Consider the following 27,234-nt stretch of genomic DNA (forward strand, 5'->3'; position numbering starts at 1 on the left):
TATACCTTGATTATAGAATGTTACAAATTGATGCAAAAACACTCAATGTCACCTATAGGTGCAAAGTGCTGGGTAGCCTTCTCACAAAGTGGCAGACATCTTAAAAAACATGAGTACGGGTATATATATATGTGTATATATATATATATATATATATATATATATATATATATAGCAAAAAAAGGTCTGGTGAATAAAGCATCTACTTGGATTTTACGCCTTGGATGTGCCGTGGAATTTTTTTTCTTTATTTTGTTCTATATATATATATATACTCATACCCCATGTTCTTAAGACTTCTGCCAATTTGTGAAATACATCAAATATATAAAATAAATGTGAATTTTGCTGTGGCAGTCAAAGGGTGCATTCACTGTGTTACACTAAACAAGCCCGCCACTTTTCTGAAACACTTTGTCGCTTTAAACCTGGATCCAAATGTCAGCTAATAAGATGTAATGTGTAGGTGTAAACTGCGTTAGCTTCCAGATGATAGCAAGAAACCGCGTTTAGCGTCAAAGTTTAGCTCTCTTGATGAATAACGTATAGCGATTTATATCAACTGCTCTAGGAAAGGTGTGCACGGATTAACCTAGTCAGTGCTGGAAGTGGCCACACATGCCTATTGCAAGGCGAACAATGGCATCCCTCTAAGAAGGGGTTAAATGGCTGAGAAAGGAAGACACCCAAGGGGGGGGGGGGGGAGATACATTGAACTACAGTCAGATGTGAACCATGCTAATATCCAGCAGAAGTGGCACACTGTCAGCAGCTAGTGCTCTCTGTGTGATGGCACCAAGATAGTCTCCAGTGCTCGCTGGGAAAGCAGTGTGCTCTGCCCATGAATCAAGGCAAGCAGCTTTTCAGCACGGGGATATCAGATCAGTTGCTTAATACAAATTGGGAAAGGCTGGCTGGCTGGCTGACAGCCTTAAAAAGAGAGGAGCTATCTTAATTTCTCTCACTTAATCTTGGCTGCACGTCAGGAGCTGTGCAGCAGTGCAGCAGAAAGGGAGAGCAGCAGACCCCAGGACCAGCACACAGACTCCCCCTGTGCTACCATAGCTCAGCGCTTTTCTCCGGGCTGGATTATCTATTGATTGCATTTCCCTCCCCCCTCCATCCCTTCCAGGCTCACCGGGATGTGCATATGCGTTTGGATTTCTCAAGGATTCTCCCCCTCTAACATGGATGTCCCACCATTCCTTGCAGTTGAAGGTTGCTCCTTGGTGCAGTGAATGAAGAACATGCAGGGATTGCTAATGTGTTTGGGAAGCGGATCCTCCTTGCTCATGTTGTCTCTGTGACCATGCCGTGATCGTTTCTGAGGGCCATCATCAGTCTATGTCCTCTCCTTCTTCTCACTCTACCGGGGAAGCTGACACTCTATAGGGGGAAGGCGCAACGCGGATGTACAGTGGAACCATGAAGATTCTGTGCCCTCTCCTAACTCATTCATTCTTCAGGTGCACCCTAAGATTCGTCGCCTGCTTGCTTTGGATTGGGTATACTCAAGGGACCACACATGTTCTACGCTTCGGTAAGCTATCCCTTTTTTCACTTTGCTTCTGGATTGAATATAGTAAGCCTGGTGGAAACAATACAAGGATGTCTGCTAAAGTGGGTATTATTGCAGCCAGGTCTATCACAATGAAGGCACTAATCTGTCTGCAGAAATGGATTATTGTCACTGCAGTCCAATGAATAGGACGCTGACAGCTCTGTGATAATGGGGGATAGAATGGGAAGGTGTCATTGTCGCCCAGGGTGGCTGGAGATTGCTATATGTTAGTCATCTCTACTCTTGTGGGAAGTGTGTAGTAAAGTGGGAATCTAGTCAAAACAGTCTCATAAATGTGTCAAAGATGATGTCTAGAGCCCCTAACTCTTCATCTGAGAAGATGTTTATTGGGATCCCTCCACAAGCCAATGAATGCATCTATGAGCTCCGATAGTAAGTTCCTCTTTCACCCATGTGGGTAGAAGAAAGTGCATGCTACTTGAGACTGGTGACATTTTCTGGACATGTTAAATAAGGTATGGTAAAGTCCTCTCGATAGTTGGTTTAGATGCATCTCAGATATTCAGGACAACCATGGCAGCTAAAACTTTGCCCAAGTGGGTTTAGAGCAAACAGGTGACCAACTACTGGCAGATCAGACTAGGCATCCCAGTTGAAGTCACCTACATAATCCACTAAGGATTCTATCTGAAAGCAGGATGTCACCTAAGATGTGTGGAAGCAGGACATCACATAATACATGAGGAAGAAGGACAGCTGAGATGGAAGAGGGGCTGAACGTTTATTACAATGACCATTATTAATAGGTGATAACTAAAGCCATTCATCAGCTTGATAAATACGATTTGATGGTGCGAAATCCAAAGTGTGACTTGTCCCTGCCGCCATCTGCTTCTAAGGTGATGCTTGAGGCACGTTGCTAATAGCAACCGTCTGCAGGAATGCTTGTTTCTTTGGAAGCAGACACGTTCATATATCACTGCACATTGCATGTATTACACTAGGAGCCATGCTCCGGCATAGGTAATGATGATACAATGACAGGCAGTACAATTCACATAATGCCACTCATGCCTGAAATCAATCATATGCTAGAGTACAGCCTCCTCTCAACCCCTCAACACCCAAGGGTGCAGCTCTGCCTAGCAGGGATTAGGGAAAAATCCCTTGTCCTCCATTAATCACCAGCAACACAACAAAGAAGTCATGATGGCAACAAGGAGCCTTCAGGATGTATTGTCCCACCTTGAATGTGCAGGAATGACCGGGGAATGAGGTGCTGAATGAATGGATGCTGCTGGTGCTAGTGGTGTGAACCTTGCCTAGCACCACACCAGGGAGCATTTATTCTGTGATAGAACTGCTTAGAGGAGATTTCCCTCCGACTTGGCCATGTCTCTTGACCATGACAGATGGTTTGCGGATGTGGCTCAGTCATCCTGGTACCATGTTTTCCCACATCAGTGCCCTTTTTGCAGAACAAAAGACTATTCAGCGCGATGCCTGGTTTTCCTTCTACAGAACATTTAACAATATTAATAACAATAGTCCTGTGCAGTCCCGTGTTCCCTTCTGCTCGGCTGAGGTCAAGAGTTGTCTGAAGAGAGTCTTCAAAGGACAACTAGCCCTGATTTTCTGCCTGAGCCTGCAGCTCTATGGCAACAGGCGAGTCCTTAAACAAGTGCTGGAGCCTGAACTCCCGGCTCCAGCCCTGCTACCTGCACCTTCATACCAGCTCTGCCCGCACCCCTCATTGTGTATAGACACACACGCTCTAACTTTCTATTTGTAAAATGATCTGTGTGTGTGTATATATATATATATATATATATATATATATATATACACACACACATACATGCAAATACTTTCTACATGCAAAAGTATATATACACACACAAACACTTTCTACATGAACAATTACAGGTGTGTTGGAGTATTCTCTACTGCACCGTTATTATAGTATTTCACTCATTCTATACTGTGTATATGGCATGCCACTTTAGAAAAAAATGACTTAATGGCTTAATAGTTTTGGCTCTTCACCCTAAATATGTATTTACCATAGAAGCCAGAAACAGGTTTTTGGTCCACGACATACCATAAGCAGAATGCATTGCTACCTAGCCAGTTAATCCATTACAGATGCTTTCTCCTTCCCCCCATATGCTATTAGTCACAGATTTCAGTACTTTGCCAGTGCTAGTCTGTTTGCAACGTGGTGTCAGCCGTGCATGCCAGCCAAGAATATCATAAAATGTTATTCTCATAAGGCAGGAGGATCACTGGCACCGGGCAAAACTGTAGACATCAGATGTACTAACAATGAGACATGGCTGGGGTAGTATTCCAGCTGTATAATACAGGGTGACCGACGGAAGGTGCAGTCAACTGTCCGAGACAAGTTGGAGAAAAAGTATCTATTTGTCTATCTATCTATTATCTATCTAATATATATATATATATATGTATATATATGTCTGTCATCTATCTGTCTGTCTATCTGTCTGTCTGTCTATCTATCTATCTGTCTATCTATCTATCTATCTATCTATCTATCTATCTATCTTCTATCTATCTATCTGTCTATCTATCTATCTGCCTATCTGTCTATCTATCTATCTGCCTATCTGTCTATCTATCTATCTATCTATCTATCTATCCTACATACATTTCGGGTTATATAGATCTAGATGAGATAGACAGAATATAGACAGACATATCTATAACAGATATAGATAGATAGATAGATAGATAGATAGATAATAGGGATAGATAGATAGATAGACAGACAGACAGATAGATATATAGATGACAGACAGAGATAGATAGAGATTAATAGATGATAGATAGATAGATGATAGATAGATGATAGATGATAGATATATAGATGATAGATAGATAGATAGGTTACCAGATATACCCTACAACTGGTATTTATTGGAGGTCTGTTAAATAAGTCAATCAAATCTGAAGTTGTTTTTGTCTTTCTATGTAGATGTATCACTATAGATCTACACTTACCACACAAGTTCTGATTTGTTACTGTAATTTTCTCTAATGGTAATAATATAGCCATACAAAGACCAATAAAACAATAACACATCATCTTTGACTGGCTTTATATGTAATTCATGAACAATAATGTTCTTGTCTGATGGTTATTGCGGGTAATGCGGCAGGACATGTTCTGAATGCCGGCTTTTATGCAGTGTTCTGTGGCTCTTTGTGCACTTCTTCAGAATTAAACCCACCATGGTAGTAACAGGCTATTGAGGAATACTACATAGCTTATTGACTTATTTTGTCTGTTATAATCAATGTAATGAGATATGGGTAAAGTAATGCTGGTACATTTTGGAAACATATGCCCTCCAGAAAATCTTGCAGTCCATTTGGTATCTATCTATCTATCTAATCTACATTTCTTTATCCTCCTTAATCTCAATTCAGTCATTTCAGTCTACCCACAAAGGTGATGCCCATCAAGGTTATATCAACTTTGGCATCACTGATGATGAACCAAAGGGACAGTTCATGTTCATCATCATCTCAAGAACTTTCAAGTACAGCAAAAAACCTTGGAAAGAACGTGAGGTTGAATACCCCTTGAAGGGAAGAGTTGAGGAGCATTTTTATTGACTGCTCCAGATTAAACACTAGAGAGAGAGATTTCAATTTGATAACGTCACATCCCTTCTTGTTTTTCTTTGCTTTTTTCTACTGACAATTTTGTAAGGTAATTAAATTGGCTGATTGAAGTCACAGTGGTCATGGGGTGATAAAGACTATTTGGATTTAATGGAATTTAAAAACAACAGTGAACAGCATACAAGTCTTACAGACCAAGAATTTTAATGGCCCATTCAGGTGCTGACTAAATAGAACAAGCTGAACAAGTTTAATTGAAAGGGCAAACTGGATTAGCTGTATACAATCTTTATAGCTGCAGATAGGGGAATTAAAATTATTATCCCTTTAAAAGACTCATTATTACATTATCAAGATTTAATGTAGGTTAAGTAAGCTTCCTTCAGCTTAGAGTTTCTAGAACAGAAGGGATTTAATAACAACAACTAAAGCACAATGATACAAAAGAATCAGGTAGCATTAATGTAACTCAATTAACTGTTACCTTATTCTGGAAAAGCAGTTGTTATAGCAGAGAGTCAATGGAAGGGAGAGACCAGGGACAATGCTACCAGACATTGGCTTTATTCTCCATTGTTTGCCATTATTATAAGACTCACACTCTCCAGCTCTACTTTGTAGTACAGAAGGTATCTAAATGGGACTTCTCATTCCATGTGCTGGGCTTGACCTCTTCTACAAAATAGTAGATAGATAGATATACATACATTGTCCATAAGACAGGACATTGACAATCATCTTTGCTGGATTAGCATTGTCTATATGATTAGCCTTCTCCTCTCAGGGACTGGAGCTCAGGTTCTAGTTTCTTTCTTTTGTAAAATCAGTGCCATCTCATGAATGATATTTACTATATCTATGAGAAGACTATATGCTGATTAACTATTGGCTAATTATGGAGATTTATGCTGCATTTTTTTTTAAACTTACTTGTGGACTGTGTATTATTTCTGAGACAAGCTCTGTATATTCCTTGCAATGTTAGATGAGCACACCTGCAACATGCTTAATAGTAAATTACCTAGCTTTTATATTGCTGTATGGTATCTTGGTTATTATTATTGTTTATAGAAAAAATAAAAATAAAATCCCCAGTAATGACTTACTTACGGCACGCCATAATTGCCTTCTTTGGGAAAGAATATTTCATGTGTGCTGTGTGTGTGTGTATATATATATATATATATAACAAAGAATATATATATATATATATATACACAGTGGAAAATGCCTTCTAATATCTTAAATGTCTTTGTCCTCTCTTCTAATGTTCAGCAAATCTTAACAAACAGCAACAGTCACATAGGCTAATGTTATTGTCTGATTAAAAATGCCAATTCGGAAATATTTTAGTCTCTGTTGTCCATTATCTGTTCAAAATTCACTGCAGCCAGTTATAATAGTCTATCGGTGGTGTTTCCTTCTCTAAGGGTGATGTTGCCATGTGATGCAACCTGCTTGCCATTTACAAAAAGGAGTCAAAAGTTTAATGTGAAAAGAGTACAAAGATGAGGAACAAAGGCCAAGCTGTATGGCGCCTGGCAGGGAAGCCACCAGAAATCTTAAGACATATTACCCAGTGGGACCAGTGGCGGTTCCATCCATCACTGCAGTTTTTAAAATATTGGTTTTAGGCTTAAAAGTTAAACATAGCTCATTTTGCAGAATAATACACAATCAAAACTGCCTCAATGATTAAAGTGGACTTTTTTGTCTGGTGGTTTAGTGGATGATGAGTTTTGTTATTTATTAAGCATGTTGGCTACAGTATGGCAGGACTATCAATCTATTGACTGGCTTCTTATCATCTTAAAGTATCAGTCAATGAACCCTTTTCTCATTACTTAGGACAGACCTCTGGGAGCTGTCAGGTGTCAGAATGCTATCTTGCATCATTACTAAAAAAAAGAGACCATTTGGGGCTATTAGCTAGATTTTACTTTCTGCTTGTAGGTATGACCTATAAATAATGAGCAAGTGGCAAAATGGACTAGGGAAATGGCAGGTGATAATGTGACATCTATCACCAAGTGAGGATCTCTGGTGTGGTGCTGTCATAAGGGAATCTGACTTCCTAATTCATAGGTTTTATGTGTTAAAAAATAACACATTTCAAAAATGCGCAGATTTTTACCAGGAGTTACTGTTTTTACAGCCCCTTGTGGAAACACTATTTTGAAAACAGAATAAAATAAATCTATGAGCAGCACCACTCTAGAGATCTTGGTTTTTGTCTTTGATGTCCAGTATCAGCTCACACTCGCCATCCTGTAACCAAGGCTGTTCTTCAGGCAAAGTGTACAGAAACACTTGATAAAGTGTTGTGCTTTGAGGAAAATGCCGCTGGGTGAGTGTGTCACCATAAAAATATACAAGCTGCATTCATCTGTCTTTCCTATGAAACATTCTTCTCATTTTTCTTTTGTATGGTTTTCTATAGATCACCAAGGCTAATACTATTAGTAGAGTGTTATACAAGAGTATGTTAGTAGTTCTTGAAGTACAAAGAGGAAAATTTCTCAACCCCCTACACTGTGAATTTGGTAATAAAAAGTCGCAAAACCCTTTTCTTGCAACTTTCTCTAAGCCATGGCGACAATTTAGTCGCAACTGGCATTTTTACACTACCCTCAACAGTTTTAAAAAAGAGGGAGCAGTGAGGTTGAGACATAGGAGGGTCCATCAGTCCTGGCATATTTATTATCATTTACGACAGGAACTGGTGTAATGATGATTGAAATCAATTCCAGTTACAAGCTGGAGTAAATTTCAGTCTGGCGCAAATAATGCCAGAGGAGTCATTTCATTTATGATGAGGCCTGCGCCTTGTCATAAATTAAAGGTCTGCTTGGCAGCACAGGGCCCTTCAACACTTGTGTAGCACACACCCGTTATTGATCAATAAGGGCCAAAGGTTGGGGATCGGGACAATTATCACAGATTTCTTGTTTCTGATAATTTCCCTATGTAATCCTGCCGCTGATCACCCAATAAATAAACAAACACTGTAATCACATTCTTCACCAGTGATGAGCGGCGAGGGCTATATTCGAATTTGCGATATTTCACTAATATTTTGTAGAATATTCGTCATATATTCGCAAATTTGATCATTCAAGATTATATTCTTGATTGCGAAAATCGGCAATGTAATATTTGCAAAATGCGCGCAAAATACAGGCGTGGGTCACTTATGTTAAAATTTTCAAGCTGGTATAAGTTTCCTGAGACTGGGAAAAAACTGCTCGTCACGGCAGAACATTAGAATAACTTTATATTGCTCCAATATGTTCGCGCTTGCGAATTTTCAGCAATATCAGCTACACTATAGATCAATCTAACCTACACTAACTATCTCCCCGTCACTATCTGAATTATATATAAGATAACTGTCTAAAGTAATAACACAAAACACGGAGCACAGCAATGACACTGCTGTCTCTTTCATAACTGCAATAAACTTTAGAAAATAGCTGCTGGGGAGGTTCTTATATAGTAAGAGGTAGGCAACTTTTCTATTGGTTGCTAGGGATGTTGCTAAGCTGCTAAGCTGTGACAAAGCCTTCTCGCGATATTCGCGATAAAAATTTGCTTTTCAAATATTCGTGCTCAACACTATTCTTTACGAGGCACCTAAAAAAGTCCTTTCTGGGCAGCCCATGAGGTCAACAGATAAACACAGCTCCATCTTATCTAATCTCCAATAAATCAGTTTATCTTGCCGGGGAGCTCTTTAACACCAATCATTAAATTAGTTATCTGGGACATAAATATTGACGGTGTTCTTTAGGATAGGTCATCAATATCAGATCGGCATGGGCCCAACCACAGCACCCCAACAAATTTAGTTACATAGTTAATACGGTTGAAAAAAGACATAAGCCCATCAAGTTCAACCAAGGAATCGGTGGGGACGCGAATCCCAAAAGGAATTGAGACTCAGATTTCTACACATCAATGTCATTTACTTTTCTCGAATTCATCTAAACCCTTTTTAAAACTGTCCACTGTTCCTGCTGTGACCACATCCCGAGGAAGTCTATTCCACAGATTCACAGTTCTTACAGTAAAGAATTTTGATGGTTCTGGAGACTGAACTTTTTCTTCTCCAGTTGGAGGCCCATTTATATATTTGTATAGGTTAATCATGTCCCCCCTTAGATGTCTCTTCTCAAGATTAAATACATTTAATTCTTTTAATCTTCACTGTTTGACTGTTTAAAGGTGTTTTTGTGAGCTTTAACCAGGCTTCGGACCAACACACCTCCATACACGGTTTAGAGGCCATGCCTGTTTACTGCAGTGCAGCTTTATAATTAAAATCCATATAGTACGTTACATCAACAACATGGTATACAGCACTTGCATAAGGCTGTAGGTATGTGGATACATAGACCACTATATGGTCCGTTGTGGTCACTCAAAGCCCCTTTCTCTTTTCACAGCCATTATGCACTTTATATACTACATTACAATATACAAGCAAATTTAGTTCTCGGTTACGTCTGACCCTATTTTATGCCTGCTAGATACTGTTGTGCATTTGAAACCTTGAAATGTTTTCTTTAAAAAATACATGCATAAATTGCCTTGCCATGCATATTTATATTCATTATGTTCACAGCTCTGGTGATTATGGGAAAGAGTAGCGATCAACTGAAAAATTTAAATAAGTTATTCACTATTTTCCCCTGAGATCTACTTGAGTGAGGGTTTACAATTCTTATATTTTTTTTTTTACATTATCAGCCATTTCAGGCTGTGATTGCTGTGTTCTTCAATGGGTTTGTTATTGGACATGAAAGTTCATGTGAGAACCAAGCAAGCCTCCAAACAAAATCCCAACATTATTTGAAGTATATGATATATAATGATGCTACTCTACACTACATGTTTATATAGAACTCATTATATAGAACATTATTTTTCAGATTTAGTAAGAATTTAAAGGCAAAGTTCAAATATAGCAGATAACTTTCACCGTGAATCTATGCCAAATCTGTCATGAATCCATGCCAAATTTTCCTTCTGTTACATACAGATTTTTTTTACAGATTTGACTGCAGGTTTATTACTGATTTCAACATACTACATTAAATCAGCAAGATCAGATTTTTCTTTCTATACACTAGGGCGAGGTTTTGAAAACACTGTCCACTTGTACCATTGCATTAAAGGAACTTAGTCTTAGTATAACCATTATTTCAGTTGACTTTTCAGAATAGGCTATCAGATGTGTGGACATGAGTAATTACGATAAAAGGGTCATACCGCAGCACTCAATATATTATACTCAGAAGATAATTTTATTAATGTACATCAGTTCAATTAAGTCAAAGAATAATCATGTTTGCCAATAATACTTGGACTTCTACATGTTTTTAGCTAAAGAAGGTCTAACTAGACCGAAACGTTCCACCTGTGTGAATATCATTGGAAAACATGATTATTCTTTGGTCTAGACTTATTTGAACTGATGTGCATTGATAAAATGATCTTCTGAGTATAACATATTGAATGTCATGGTATGACACATTTCTTATAATTGGCTGTAGCCTACTATTGTCACTACAACTACTTTTGGAGTATAGGTATTCATCGATTGATCTTGTATCCTGCATTTTTCAGCAATTCTCCTCTTCTGTAGCTCTGTTTCTAAATGTCAGTTTTCCCTGAGCTAGTGGGTAGAAATTGGCTGTTTTGAAGTCTGTCATACTCAAACTAGAGAAATAAGAGTTGCTCTGCTTCCCTATCTCTTTCTTACATAAAAAGACTATATACAGCAGTGTGGCTATGAATCCAGCACTGAGGTGAGATAAAACACACACCTAGAAATAGCAACCTCTGTGTGTGTCTGTGCATCCCACTCTGAAGCTGCTCTATTCTCCATCACCTTCACTCCTTTCCATAGACTCATATAGGCAGCAGCTGTAACCTAATCCTTCAGTGATCTGATAATACATCTTCATCACTGTCTCAATAAAGATGGTATTTGCCATTGGATTGTGAGTGATCACTGCAGGAGAGTTAAGGTGAGGAGAGGCGTCTGATAAATGGAGTAAGAGTCATTTTTCTATTTCGAGATACAGTATAATAAACAGTTTCTTATCTATGCCTGCACTATTTTTTCATGAAAAAAAAAATGAATTGACGGTTATACTTTAACTCTTCAGTCAAAAGGATAAGAAGAAATGTAATTTTACAAAAAATACACATTTTACAGTGCTCTGCTGAAGCCAGTGATTGGCTGCAGCGGTATACATTATGTTATAGCTGCAACCAAATTATACATCACTGACTGCAGTCGAGAAATATGACAGAATCACGGTGCTAGATTGGAGTGGGTGCAGAAAACGAAAGTCATTTAAAAAAAAAATATTTTACCAAGCCCCCATCAGTTTGGTAAAAAAATATAAAAAAAAAAAAAAAATGGATAATCCCTTTAGTATAATTGGAAAAACATGTGTGTGTTCCATTGGCAATGTGACTGCAATTTCAGATGTGGGCACCCAGGATTGTCTCAATCTATCTACCTATGGTATAACACCTCAATCGTGATCATTTTAAAATCCCTATTTAACTAAACTGATCTATAATTGATTCTTCTCAGAAACTAATGGCCACTAAAAGAAGAAATGCAAAGTTGACGACTAACACATTTCATAACTCTATGGTGTAGAAATTATTCTCTATCTCAGTTTATTTTTTATAGAAATAAAACAGACTGAGATGATTAATAGCATTGAGTGACAGCTGCCAAGTGTCTTTGCCCTTTCTTCAGGGCCATCTGAATATTGCATTCATCTGGTTACTATGGAGACATTGCTAAACAGCCACAGCCCTTTACAAGGGTATGTAAGGCAGTTTTTTCTTACCAGTTTATCAGAGACAGCTAGCCTATCTGATTTTTTTTTTTTAATACTGACTTATGAATTAGTTTTTGTAAAAATATGTTTACCCTCTTAACTTTCTCAACCTTTATGCTTCCCTCACTGAGCATAAACAGACATGCTGATTTCAGTGGTCTGCGACTCAACTGACTATGAATTTACAGATTAATGCTGTCAGTGCTAGAGAAGAGCTGTGGCTGTCAGTCACAATTATTCATGAGTTCCCCCTCTCCCTGTCCTCCTACTTATGATTGGCAGTTCTATCCTTAGTTTTCTCCTTTGTAGAAACTGTCAATCTTCAGCAGGTAGGGGGGGGAGGGAGCTTATGAATAAGCAGGACTCTTCCCTTTATAGCCCAAGACACTTCTCTGCCAACATTAATCTGTAAGTTGTTGGCAATCAATATATATTAGCAGTTGATTAACAGACCACAGAAATCATCTTGTCTGCCACTACTTTATACTGTTTTCAGTTATGGCAGCACAAAGAATCCTGGAAGAACCCTTCACAGAGGACACTTGACTTAGTTGGTCACAGCAAAAATGGGAATAGCCTTCTCGAGGGGAGAAATTATATAAAATGGCAACAAACAAAAACTAAATTAATTTCATGATATATACTAAGGTAAGAAGTGTCCCCTGAGGGAGCAGTACATTGGTTCCTAAAATTACAAAGTAATTGGTTCCAGCTCAACCATTATATGGTGAAACCTTTGTAACTTGAGTCTATAACTCTATAATAGCCCCAAAATGTTACCCCCAGATTAGAGAAAATGAAGATTTAAGAATAAAAGTCAGATAACTAACAGATAAAGCAAGTCCTTCCATCTAACAGTCAAGAATAGATCCTGGAAGCTGTAAATCACTATCTACTGTAAATCACTATCTATGATGAGGATAGGAGCTTCTTCGGGGTCCTGTTTAGCACACCTGACACCTGAATGTGCAGATCATTCTAGCACAGAGAGATGACAGTACAGGATATAAAGTACTGCACTGTACTGTATAGAGGAACAATTGGACAAGTGATACAGGTGTTTGAACAGTCAGGTGGCCATGTTGATTGGATAGATCTGAGTCATAGTCATTGTATGTTGACTCTAGTTTCAACTTACAATGGCCCTAGATAGACCATTATAAGTTGTGAATATTGTATCTTGAGAGACCACTTGTATTAGGCTACTTTCACACTCGTGTTTTGTGCGAATCAGTCATAAATGGACCCATTCAGATAATGCAACCGCCTGCATCCATTCAAAACGGATCAGTTTGTATTATCTTTAACATAGCCAAGATGTCTTGAACACCATTGAAAGTCAATGGAGGATGGATCCATTTTCTATAGTGCCAGATTAAGTCAATGAAAACGGATTATTCCCCATTGACTTAATTTGTGTGCCAGGATCTGTTTGGCTCAGTTTCATCAGACGGTCACCGAAACACTGCAACCAGCGTTTTGGTGTCCGTCTACAAAGTGGAATGGAGACTGTGAATTGTGGCAAACTGATGCATTCTGAGTGGATCCTTTTCTATTCAGAATGCATTAGAATGCAAACTGATCAGTTTTGGACCACTTTTGAGATCACTGAACGGATCTCACAAGCGAAAAGCCAAAACGGGAGTGTGAAAGTAGACTAAGTTTTGAAGTATTCCCTGTTCAGCAGTTGGCAATAAGCAGCTTACTCTGTCGACCAGCACAGCTTACATGGCATCTTGTCTACTCACACCCATCAGTCTACTGCCTTTCCCTTTTACATTTCATGTTGTAGTCCTTTAAGGTTTAGATATAGCAAACTCATCAAATACTATGCAGCATTTGATAAATTTGCCACACATTACGACAATGTACACTCCTGTTAAACTGACTTTAAAAATGACTAGATAAATCTACCCTTGTGTATTTAGTCCCTATTCAAATGCACTTTTTTCACAATAAAGGTGCCATGGAAGCTTTGATGAATTCATTGTGAATAGAGATAAATTACCCCTTTCTAAACAAATCAAATTTGACCCAAGTTTTCCAAAATTCTGGTCAAATCTAAATCTAGGCATTTTTATGGACAGAAGAAAGGAACGATGAAGAAAGAAGATAACATGATCCCAGCAGGTGTGTGCATATATTCACAGACATTTGCTGCCATAAAGCAAACATTTCTGGACCACAAAAAAAAAAGTCTAAAATTCTACAGTACAGTCTGTTTTTATAGAGGCTGTTTTATACCTTTTATACCTTTACCCATAGTTATATACGTCACTACCGTTTTAAGGCTTGGTATTAAAGAACTTGAAATGAGTTGCATATAGTTCAAGGAGAGCTCTGACTACCATCCACAACTTTTCAGGGAAATTGGAAAGAATTGAATCTAATCCGAATTTTAAGAAATTCACTCATAATTAATTGTGAAACAGATAGGTTTTTGTTTTATTTACAAGCGTAGTTCTGCAGACTACAATATAATTGTATAGAAAAAAGACTAGTGAGATTGTGAACATAGCCTATAAATAATAGAAAGTAAGTGTGTCTGACAAATATGGTGCCCAAAAAATAATTTCCTGTTTGGATGCACTAATATTTAATCAGAGCAAATAAAAAATGTGACTATTAACCCCTTAAGGACCGAGGACGTACCGGTACGCCCTATTTCCCGAGTCCTTAAGGACCGAGGACGTACCGGTACGTCCTGACTTAAAAATGTAATTCCCGCGCCGCGGGGGTTAATCGGAACGGTATTTCGGCTGAAAAAAAAAAAGTACTTTTATTCCAAACTTCCATCTATCCATCTAACCCTAACCCCAACCCCCCCTGCCACTTGCTCCCCCCCAACCCCCACCAGCCCCCACCAGCCCCCCCACCCCCCCCACCCCCCACCAGCCCCCCCCCTCACCACCACTTTTTTTTTCTGCGTGCGCTGACTGGCCGGCACTTTTTAGCGTCCGTCCACTGTTAGCGCATCGCCCACCCCACCGCTGATCAGCGTTGTACCGCTGATCAGCAAGTTTTAACTTTTTTTTTTCCTAACACTTGCCCTTTTTTTCTTGCCTTTTTTAGTACGCGAACACCCGTTGCCCCCACACACACGCACATATAATAAAGTTTTCCACACACGCACACCTACACGCACACACACCCATGGCCCGCCGGGTGTTCTCGGCCGAGGAGGCATATGCCCAGATTGCCTCCGACTCTGAGAGCCCCAGTGAGGATGAGGATGACCCCACATTCCTTTTATCATCCGCATCCTCCTCATCATCATCGGATGACGATGAGCCACCAAGGCGGCGGAGACGCCGCCAGGCGGAGCCAGGGGCCGCACATGCTAGGGATCCTGTGGCCCACCCTAGTACGAGCCGCCCTGGGGTTCGTACTGGTTTCCCTGCCCACCAAATAAGTCCACCGGAGCCCCCTGCCGATGAACTTAGCTGGTGTCCCCCAGTGGACTTTGAGCCTGAGATTCCGGATTTCGCTGGCAATCCTGGAATCCAGATTCCCACAGTGGGGTTTACTGAAATAGACTATTTTAGTTTTTTTTTCAGTAACCCACTGGTGAATTTGATGGTGGAGCAGACGAATCTGTACGCCCAACAGTTCGTCGCTCAAAACCCAGGCTCAGTTTTGGCTAGACCCGGTGGCTGGACGCCGGTCAGTGCAGCCGAAATGAGGACATTTTGGGGCCTCGTGCTGCATATGGGTCTAGTCCAAAAACCCAGTGTCAGGCAATACTGGAGTGGGGACGTCCTGTACCAGACCCCACTGTACAGTATGGTCATGATACGTCACCGGTTTGAGGCCATCCGGAAATGTCTGCATTATTCCGATAATGCAGCATGTCCACCCCGAGGTGATCCTGCCTATGACCGGCTGTATAAGATACGGCCGGTCATCGATCACTTTGGGGCCACATTTCAGCAGGCCTACGTACCTGGAAGGGAGGTCGCGGTTGATGAGTCTCTCGTTGCGTTCAAGGGGAGACTCAGTTTCCGCCAATATATTCCCACAAAGCGGGCGAGGTATGGTGTGAAGCTATACAAAATTTGTGAGAGTACCTCAGGGTACACTTACAAATTTCGTGTGTACGAGGGGCGAGATTCCCGTATTCAACCCCCAGAATGTCCCCCCACTGTGGGTGTTAGCGGGAAACTCGTGTGGGACCTTATGTACCCACTGCTGGATAGTGGTTACCACTTGTACGTGGATAACTTTTATACCAGCATTCCCTTGTTCAGGTCCCTTGCCGCCAGATCCACGTTCGCTTGTGGGACCATGCGGAAAAATCAACGCGGCCTCCCTGCCTACCCCCTCCAGGTACCTATCCCCAGGGGTGAGACCCGTGCACTTACCAGTGGAAACCTGTTGCTGGTCAGGTATAAGGACAAGAGGGATGTCCTTATGCTGTCCACAATCCACGGTAACAGCACCACCCCAGTCCCTGTGCGAGGTACCGCGGCAACGGTCCTCAAGCCCGATTGTATCGTCGACTACAATCGGTATATGGGAGGAGTTGATCTCTCTGATCAAGTCCTCACGCCATATAACGCCATGCGCAAAACCCGGGCATGGTACAAAAAAGTTGCGGTCTACTTGGTGCAGGTTGCCATGTACAACTCTTTTGTACTATCCCGAAGCGCTGGCAGCACAGGGACATTCCTCCAATTCTATGAGGCAGTCCTCAAGGACCTGATCTTTTCGGACCGGGAAAGAGCAGGCCGGAGTACCTCGGGAACTGGAGGCGCCCGGATCGTCCCTGGCCAACACTTTCCAGGTGTGGTCCCCCATACTGGAAAGAAGGGACGAACCCAAAAAAAGTGCAGAGTGTGTCTCAAGAGGGGGATACGGAAGGACACCACTACTCAATGTGACACGTGCCCCGATCATCCGGGCCTCTGCATTATCGATTGCTTCAGGGAGTATCACACTTCCATGGAGTACTACATTTTTATAATCCCCAACAGTTCACTAGAGAACATAAAACACTATGGCTCTCAGACTTTGGAGACACGAAAACAATTTTTCTTTCCCCAAAAAATATTAGTTTTAGTGCAGGCATCCTCAAACTGCGGCCCTCCAGATGTTGTAAAACTATAACTCCCAGCATGCCCAGACAACCTACAGCCATCATCAGGGCATGGTGGGAATTGTAGTTTTACAACATCTGGAGGGCCGCAGTTTTAGGATGCCTGCTTAGTGTCTCTAAAGTCTGAGAGCCATACATATTGGGCATCGTCGCATGCGTAAAAGTCGTCGCTATAAAAATAACTTTTTACCAAACGCCTCGGCTGAACGGTGTTAAAAATATAAAATAAAAACGGTGCCAAAATACCTATTTTTGGGCAAAATTTCAATTTAAATACATTTTGCCGGTAATAAAGCAAGGGTTAACAGCCAAACAAAACTAAACATTTATTGCCCCAATTCTGTAGTTTGCAGAAACACCCCATATGTGGTCGTAAATGGCTATATAGCCGCACGGCAGGGCATGGAACGAAGGGAACTCCATACGGTTTCTGGAAGGCAGATTTTGATGGACATTTTTTTTTTTTACACCATGTCCCATTAGAAGCCTCCCCTGATGTAGCCTAGACTAGAAACTCCAAAAAAGTGACCCCATCTAAGAAACTACACCCCTCAAGGTATTCAAAAGTTACTTTACAAACTATGTTAACCCTTTAGGTGTTCCACAAAACTAAATAGCGAATGTAGAAACAATTTTAGAATTTAATTTTTTTGTTACATTGCCTCAAAAAAGAGTAATATAGAGCAACCAAAAATCAAATTTACCCCAAAAATAGTCCCAAAACAACAACCACCTTATCCCGTAGTTTCCTAGATGGGGTCACTTTTATGGAGTTTCTACTCTAGGGGTGCATCAGGGGGCTTGAAAGGGTACATGATGTAAATAAACCAGTCCAGCAAAATCTGCCTTCCAAAAACCATATGACGTTCCCCTTCTTCTATGTCCTGCCGTTTAGCCAAATAGTAGTTTACCACCACATATGGGGTGTTTCTGCAAACGACAGAATCAGGGCAACCCATTTTGAGTGTTGTTTGGCAGTTAACCCTTGTTTTACTCCTGGAAAAAATTGATTATATTGGAAAATTTTCCAAAAAATAGAAATTTCAAAATTGTTTCTCCATCTGCCATTAACTCTTGTGGAACACCTAAAGGGTTAACAAAGTTTGTAAACCCAGTTTTGAATATCTTGAGGGGTGTACTTTCTTAGATGGAGTCACTTTTTTGAAATTTCTATTCTAGGGGTGCAACAGGGGGCTTCAAATGGGACATGGTATAAACAAAACCAGTCCTGCAAAATCTGCCTTCCAAAACCCATATGGTGTTCCCCTCCTTCTATGTGCTCCCGTTCGGCCAAACAGTAGTTTACGACCACATATGGGGTGTTTCTACAAACTACAGAATCAGGGCAACCCATTTTGAGTGTTGTTTGGCAGTTAACCCTTGTTTTACTCCTGGAAAAAATTGATTATATTGGAAAATTTTCCCAAAAATTGAAATTTCAAAATTGTTTCTCCATCTGCCATTAACTCTTGTGGAAGACCTAAAGGGTTAATAAAGTTTGAAAAAACAGTTTTGAATACCTTGAGGGGTGTAGTTTCTAGAATGGGGTCATTTTTGGGAGGTTTCTATTATCTAAGCCTCACAATATGACTTCAAACCTGAACTGGGATTTTGAAGATTTCTCAAAAATTTCAAAATTTGCTTCTAAACTTCTAAGCCTTGTAACATCCCCAAAAAATAAAATATCATTCCCAAAATGCTACAAACATGAAGTAGACATATGGGGAATGTAAAGTCATCACAATTTTTGGGGGTATTACTATGTATTACAGAAGTAGAGAAACTGAAACTTTGAAATTTGCTAATTTTTCAAAATTTTGGGTAAAAAATGTATTTTTTTATGCAAAAAAATTAACTTTTTTGACCCAATTTTAGCAGTGTCATGAAGTACAATATGTGACGAAAAAAACAATCTCAGAACGGCCTGGGTAAGTCAAAACATTTTAAAGTTATGAGCACTTAAAGTGACACTGGTCAGATTTGCAAAAAATGGCCTGGTCCTTAAGGTGAAAATGAGCCTGGTCCTTAAGGGGTTAAAAGCACAAATACTATATAAAATATGTATGGCACTAGGTATGTCATATTTGTAACTGACTTTATCAAGCTACATATAAACAGTAACCCAGCAAAATAATATCAGGTTAAAAAAACAACTTTTAAAATTTAAGGCAAACTTTATATTACATAATACTATAATGCAAGTATAGATAACATCTAAATGAAAAATCTTTTCTTCTGCGGTATACAGCAAATGTCTAATAAATACTATCAAAGAAATATCACAATCTTGTAATATTCAAAGGTGAATAATAATTTAATAAAACATAATGAAAATGCACTGAACAAGAAGACACTGTATTGCTAATATTTTTTTTTTTTTATATTTATAAGAATAATAATGCCACTGTATGTTATATTGACTTAGGGGTTATCCATCTTTTATTAAGTTATGGCTTATCCACAGGATAGGTCATCACTAGCTGATTGATGGGAGTCTGCCACTCCACACCCCTGCCGTTCAGCTGCAGTTGATCGAGCTGTGTTGTTCCGGTGCTGACTTCTTGTGCCAGAGCTGCACCCAAACAGCCGATTGTATGGGTTTCATACCCACCCAGGCCTATCATGCATGCATGGTGCATGCTCTCGTCATCTCCAGCCTGGACTACTGCAACATCCTCCTGTGTGCCCTCCCATCCAGCACTCTCGCTCCCCTCCAATCTATTCTCAACTATGCAGCCAGGTTAACCCACCTCTCCCCTAATGTCTCCTCTGCCTCCCCCATCTGCCAATCTCTTCACTGGCTCCCAACTGCCCAGTGAATTCCGTTTAAAATACTTACAACTACATATAAGGCCGTCCACAATTTGACCCCTCCTTTTATCTCTGACCTGCTTTCTTGATACATCCCCACACTTAGTGCTCATGCACACGACAGTATTTTGCGTTCAGTATACTGGATGTTTTTTTAGTTCAGTATGCGGAACATATACTGAACCATACATTTCAATGGTTCAGCAAAAAATACTGAAGTGTCTCCGTGTGCATTCCGCTTCAGTATTTCAGTATTTCCGTGCCGTTAAAAGATAGAACATGTCCTATTCTTGTCCGCAAATCACGGTGCTTGGCTCCATTCAAGTCAATGGGTCCGCAAAAAAACCAGAACACATACGGAAATGCATCCGTATGTCTTCCGTATCCGTTCCGTTTTTGCTGAACCATCTATTTTTCTATGTAATCACTGTATACTGTATATTTCATATGGAAAAACGGAACAGAAAAACGGAAAGGAAACGGAAACACAACGGAAACAAAAAACAGAACAACGGATCCGTAAAAAACGGACCGCAAAACACTGAAAAAGCAATAACTGTCGTGTGCATGAGGCCTTAATTTCAGGTCCTCACAGGACCTCTTCCTCAGTTCTCCTCTCATCTGTTTCTCAAACAATCGACTACAAGATTTCTCCCATGCCTCTCCCCTACTCTGGAACTTACTACCCCAACGCATCAAGCTCTCCCCCAACATCCAAAGTCTCAAGAGTATCCTGAAAACTAACCTTTTCAGAAAATCCTACTACCTTCAGTAAGCATACTGCCACCACACAGCCACAAGAGCAGCCTATACCCCCACCTATTGTGTTCTCCCCTTCCCTTATAGATTGTAAGCTCTTGCGGGCAGGATCATCTACCCCTCTGTACCAGTCTGTTAATAGTTTCTTGTTACAGTGTTTTTTTTATTTTTGTGTAACCCCAACTGGATGTACAGCTTCATGGAATAAATGGTGCTTTAAAATAAAGAATAATAATAATAATAACTTAGTGATAGCCTATCCTGAGTATAGGCAATCACTTACTAAGAGTTGGACAACCCCTTTAATGAATGTAGCCATTCATGCATCGATCCGTGTCTAAAAGGATTTCCAACACAGTCTAGATATCAAGTTGTATTGGGTGATGGAGAAAAAGACAGTATTCATTAAAGAGCTTTCTATGTGCCTCTTTCAACTATATCTCTTCCTGCCCTTGCTTCCCTAAAGGCTCCCATGTGCACATTCTCAATTAGAGTACGAATGATGCATAAAAGTGAACTTAAACACAGATATTTTGGCTCTTATAATGGATATGTTTATTCAAAGATAATTATTTCTGTTTTTAAATGATGATAACTGAATTATCATTAAATGGGCTCTCCGGGAATTAATAACATTACGGAAAATACTTTATTATAAATATATTTCCAAATACCTTTTACTAGTTATAATGGCTCAACCAATACAATGACCAGTTCAAGCCACAAATAAATTATTTCAAACCTACAAAAAAATATTTTGTGTATGTCCAGGTTGTAAAAATACACAACAACCATATTCATAAACTACTAATTCTTTATTGAGTTCATACCCATAAAACACATACAAAAAGAGTCCACACTACCAAGTGGGAAACAGATTACATAGGAGAAGGACTACTTGGATGAGGTTAGTGACCACATTGTAACTGGAGAAGCAACATTCAATAAACATACTATCAAATTGTAGTATAGCGTTCATACAATTAAAGTGCTAAGTGTTTCATAAATAAAAGAAAAAAGTTTCCACTGCAAAGCCCTGCAAGTGTTGCACAAATTGGCAGGGGATAATCAAAGCAAATACAAATGTCGCTTGTTATTAAATACCACAATAGTAGATAAATACACCAATCCCAGTATCCCTCACCTACCCAATGCGTTTCACAAAATGGCTTCGTAAGGGGAAGTCCAGGGAACAACAATTAGGGGAAATAAAATGTCTGTCATCCTATTAGTTCCCACAAGATCTGTCCTAATCAGTCACACAGCAGGGTGAGTTGCTTCACAACACTGAGGTAAAGAGCTGCCTCATCCTCCTCTCTGCTTATCAGGGATAACGACACAGAATAAAGCTGATAAGAACATTAGCTGAATCTCTAGAAATGCAGTTCATGAGGAGACAGCTGAAGTACAGAAAGGACGGACAGGACAGACTATGGTAATGGAGACTGCATACAAGAGCTGCTGCTCATTAGTCACACCCCACCTTCCTCTCTGTACTTCATGTCTCCTCAAATAGTGAATATTAATCGCGAATATCGTCACTTTGAGAATCTGTGAATATTTAGAATATAGTGCTATATATTTGAAATTTCATCAGTTACCTCCCTGCTTCTTGCTTGTGGGCCAATGAGAAGGCTGCAATGTCTTTGTCTGAGCTTAGCAACATCCCTAGCAACCAATAGGAAACTAATTTATTGGAGATAATATGAAGCTGCACTTATCTGTTGACCTCATGAGCTGCCCACAAAAGGACTATTTTAGGTGCCTTGTTAAGAATAGTGTTGAGCGCGAATATTCGAAAAGCAAATATTTATGGCGAATATCAGCACTTCGAGAATTTGCGAATATTTATAATATAGTGCTATATATTCGTAATGCCGAATATTATATATATACTGTATTTTTAAACACAGTACATATCAGGTGATCATCCCTCCCTTCCTCTAGCTTGTGGGCCAATGAAAAGGCTTTGTCACAGCTTAGCAACATCCCTAGCAACCAATAGAAAAGATGCCTACCCCTTACTATATAAGAACCTCCCCAGCAACCCTTGTATGCAGTATGTTACAGATATGAGAGAGACAGCAGTGTTATTGCTGTGTTCTATGCTTTCCCGTATCATTACATTAGATAGTTAGCTTATATATATAATACAGATAGTTAGTAAGAGATAGTCAGTGTAGGTTAGATAGTGATATAGTGTAGCTGCTGTCCATACATACATGCTACATACATAGTGCTGTATGTATGTATATATGTATGCTACATACATACATGACATAGTGCTGTGATGTCACAAGTTCACAACAATACTTAGTTCACCAATCACTAATAAGTAGTCAGACCTGTTAAAATGTGAAGTTGCACGTATTGCGCCAAAATATTCACATCATTGGTGCCGATTTCGCAATCGGGAATATATTGGAGCACTCTATCTGCATATAAAGCTATTGTGATGTTCTGCCGTGCCAACCATTTTCTCCAGTCTCAGGAAACTTCTAGCAGCTTGAAAAATTGACCCACGCCTGTATTTCGAACGCATTATGCTAATATTACATTGTCGCTTTTTCGCAATCAAGAAAATAATCTCAAATTTGCGAATTCGTTAATATATGACGAATAGTCTACCAAATATTCGTGAAATATCACAAATTCGAATATTGCCCCTTCGCTCATCACTACTCTTTAGCTCAGTGCTCTGCACAAGTAATTTGTGATTGTTTCCTAGACAAAACAAAATATTATAACTAGTGTTGAGCGAGTTGAAGTCAAATTAATTGATTCGCCATTTTCCATATTTGCTCTCGCTTTGTGGTAACAAGTCTTTCTAGTAGTGTTTTTTCCTAATTGTTTCTCTTGCATTTTTTTCTATAAAGTCAGCATTGTTAAAACTTTTGCAGGTTTTCAGGTGTTTCTTCATCTGCTTCTCTATAGGGAAAAAGCAACAATGAATGCCTTCTGCACATTTATTCTGAAAAAAAAAAGGCAAAAAAAAACCCTGTAAAAACACATGTTGTTTATGGGGAAAAACAACACCAGAAAAAATGTGTGTTATTCCAGAAGCTGGTGTAGGCTGCAGCTACACCTAGACATTTTCATGGAATGGCTGTTCATATGAAATACACTGAATTGCCTGAAACTCGCTTCAAAATCGTTGAAGTCTAGTGAATAGTAAATTTGAGTAGAAGTTCTGTCTTCGTACATGTTCACACAGTGTGCAGTCTAGCATACAGCATAAACATTTCCTGTCTTCCAAATAAGAGGACTGTTCTTTGTAGTCTAATTTGTTTATTGGTCAACAGGTTGTATATATGATTGATTATATACGATTGATTGGTAAAACTACAAGAATACAAATAGCCTGATAACGTATAGGATAGCATGTACTATAACATTATATTAACAGTGAAAGCACATTATAAAATGGCTGGCGAGACATAGGATTGCATGGCTAGCTAACAGTAATAACAACTCTCTGAGTAACAATTACAACTAACTGAACAGCTCTGCATAACATCATATCCCTAAAACAGAGGTATATCTCTCACCAGATATGCTTTTGCAAGTATAGTGGAGTTTAAGAAGAAGACATGCATAGGGCAGCTCTGAGATCCTGGAGAAGGGAGACTTATCTTTCCCAGAATGCTTTGCACTAACCCACAATGCCATGTATTACCCACAATGCATTAGTCTTTGTAATAGGAAAACAAAGTGTACTACAATTTAACACAGCTAGATGGTGTCTGTGAAGGTTCTCATTTATCCAGGTCATGGTATATCTGTAAAGAATAAATCAAGACAACTGGACTTACTGTAGATTTCTTGAAAACATTTCACTCATTCTTCCAACGAGCTTTCTCAATTCTGAGTTCTTCAGTTCTCAGAATTGAGAAAGCTCATTGGAAGAACAAGTGAAACGTTTTCAAGAAATCTACAGTAAGTCCAGTTGCCTTGATTTATTCTTTGCAGATACAGCTAGATGGTGCTATAACCACACTGAACACTTCTGAATTACCCTGACTGTGGCAAAGCGAACTATAATGATTTTCTAACCCTGCTGGGCAGAATAGTTGAGATTAAGCAGTGATTTTATTGGCAAAAGATATTCATTCTCTATGGAGGAAAAAACTGCTTGGCGATCCCTCTAAAATTCCAGCATGTGGCAAATTAAAAAAAAAAATCTCCAGCTACTTTGTAGTGATCTCAAAGTACATTTATCTTTAGCAATTAGATCACTCCAGGAATAGTCACTTGGTGTTTAATGACATTTGCATGCCTAGTATTTTTAGAGGAAGATATGTGGACTCTGTGTGGAAAAAAAAGCATTGAATAAAAAATTATACAAAGATGCCATTAAAACATGTGGAGGTGCAAAAAAATAAATACAAACATATGGGAAAATGAAGTCTTTGGGAGAAAACTGCTAAGTAATGAAGGACAAATTTCAGATCCAGAGCTGCTAAAATATATCCTCAATATGGGCTTGAAGTGAAGGAGGTAGTCCTATGAGTGACTGACAGCCTTCCCTCTATGACTGTGTATACAGAGATAGCTCTCAATCGCTGATAGGACCGCCTCCTCGACTTCAAAGCCCAGAATAAGCAGGAATTTAAATTTATGAAATACACATTGTACTGAATCTTTCCCCACAAAACTATATATCAATCTACTCAGCTGCTTCTGGTCTATAGCACAATGCTTTTAGATTTCTTAGCATTTTCATGCTGACAGGTTCCTTTTAAGGACAAAAAAAATAAAAACATTAAAAAAGACACCTGTTTGTCCTGCATTTAATATTTCCCTTAGACTTTCACAGGATATGCAAAATATAAAAACACCAGCAAAAAACACACAGCAAAATGCAAAATGCCATAATAATGCAAAAAACAAACAAAAAGAACTATGAGTGACAACAGTCTTAGATATAGATCTTTTAAAACAGACCCACTTCATCAGTTAATTTGTAATTCTACTCCTTACATAGGAAGAAGGTTTAATATACAGATGTAGCAAGTGCCAACATTAGTGGGCTAATGTGTAATCCCAAACCCTTTAATCCCCTTCTTGCCATCCACGGTAAATGTATGTCATTGTACAGCTGGGATTTGTAGTCTTACACATACAACATGCTGCAGAGTCTCCCAGCAGGCAGACATGTCACTCAGGGCAGCTCTTGTATTCACTCCCTTAGCAGTGCAGGGGGGAGGGGCAGAGACTGTTGTTATTGCAGGTAAACAAAGGGCCAGAAAAGAACCAGGGAAACGTGGAAATATATATATTTTTTTACCTAAAACTTGCATAGCTCAGTTATATTTTGCTGCCCATCAAATTTACAGTGCCATATATATATTTTTTTCATTACTTGGACAACCCCTTTAAGGTGTAAAATGTCTTTTTAGACCTAATAAATCCGTTTAAAACTCTCAGCCATGTCACATTCATTTCTCTCATTAGTTAGGTATACTGGTACTGTTATTTTCACAGTGCTTCTATTGTAGCAATGGTCGATGGCAGGCTGCTCGCTGTGCACTGCTCCCAGCCCCCTTAATTCCCTATCTTTGTCCCTAGCTGCTATGAAATTTAAACCACTATTTGTAATCTTTATAGTGCGGCACATCTGTCCTTAAAATCCCTCAAACTCTGCCCCTGACATGTTTTGCCAGTTACACTGGCGTCCTCAAGGGAACAGGCAGTGATTGTTTGAGATGGGCGAGATGGATCTTTTAATGCCACTGATTTTGACATCATCTGGTATGAGTCCTATCTCATTGGGCATACTTACTACATGTTAGTACATAGTTTGCTACAGGGTATTCTATTGGACCATTTCCCTTATCCTCCTCCCTCCTCTGATGACATACTTACCTCCCATCTAACGGTTTGCAGTGCACATGTCTTCGAACTTAGACTAAGCCTATCTCCCTCTACTTACTGCGCATGTCTGAAGACTTAGAGCAAAATTGCTCCATTCTTGTTTATTGCGCATGCCCGAAGGCTTAGTCTTCATGCTCGTAATTTGTTCCATCTACGCATGCCCGAGGACTTATTATTCACGCTAGTAACTTGTTCCATCTGCACATGCCCGAGGACTTATTCTTCATGCTAATAGCTTGTTCCATTTGCGCATGCCCGAGGACTTACTCTTCATGCTAATAGCTTCTTCCATCTGTGCATGCCGGAGGAGTTAGTCTTCACGCTGGTAACTTGTATAAACTGTTCCAGGAATTACTTTAACACCTGTTACATCTGTATCACTGCTGCAAGTTTGTTCTGTGTCATTCCATGGCTTATTATTCCATTTCAATATCTGGACCCAAAATCGTGAGCTCTGGTCACAATGTTTTACTTTGCACTATTGTAGTACAATTATTTTTCTTTCAAACAGTGATTAGCATAAAATAAAGGGGCAATAAGTTTGAAAGTAAGGCCCCTTTCACACGGGTGCAATGTGTGAGGTGAACGCATTGAACCCGCACTGAATCCCGACCCATTCATTTCTATGGGGCTGTGCACATGAGCGGTGATTTTCA

The 27,234-nt window shown here is 39.5% G+C and overlaps 1 protein-coding gene across 1 annotated transcript in view; it reads left to right on the plus strand.

Moving 5' to 3' along the window:
* Positions 1 to 1,278: 1,278 nt before the first annotated feature.
* The window catches only part of GRIK2 (glutamate ionotropic receptor kainate type subunit 2), a 1,088,075-nt gene continuing 1,062,119 nt past the window's right edge, over positions 1,279 to 27,234 (plus strand). The window contains exon 1 of the mRNA XM_044292309.1: positions 1,279 to 1,540. Coding sequence (XP_044148244.1) covers positions 1,411 to 1,540 — 130 coding nt within the window. The 5' untranslated portion in view covers positions 1,279 to 1,410. The remainder of the gene's footprint in view (positions 1,541 to 27,234) is intronic.

This window comes from Bufo gargarizans, chromosome 4, assembly GCF_014858855.1.
Source record: "Bufo gargarizans isolate SCDJY-AF-19 chromosome 4, ASM1485885v1, whole genome shotgun sequence".
NCBI lineage: Eukaryota > Metazoa > Chordata > Amphibia > Anura > Bufonidae > Bufo > Bufo gargarizans.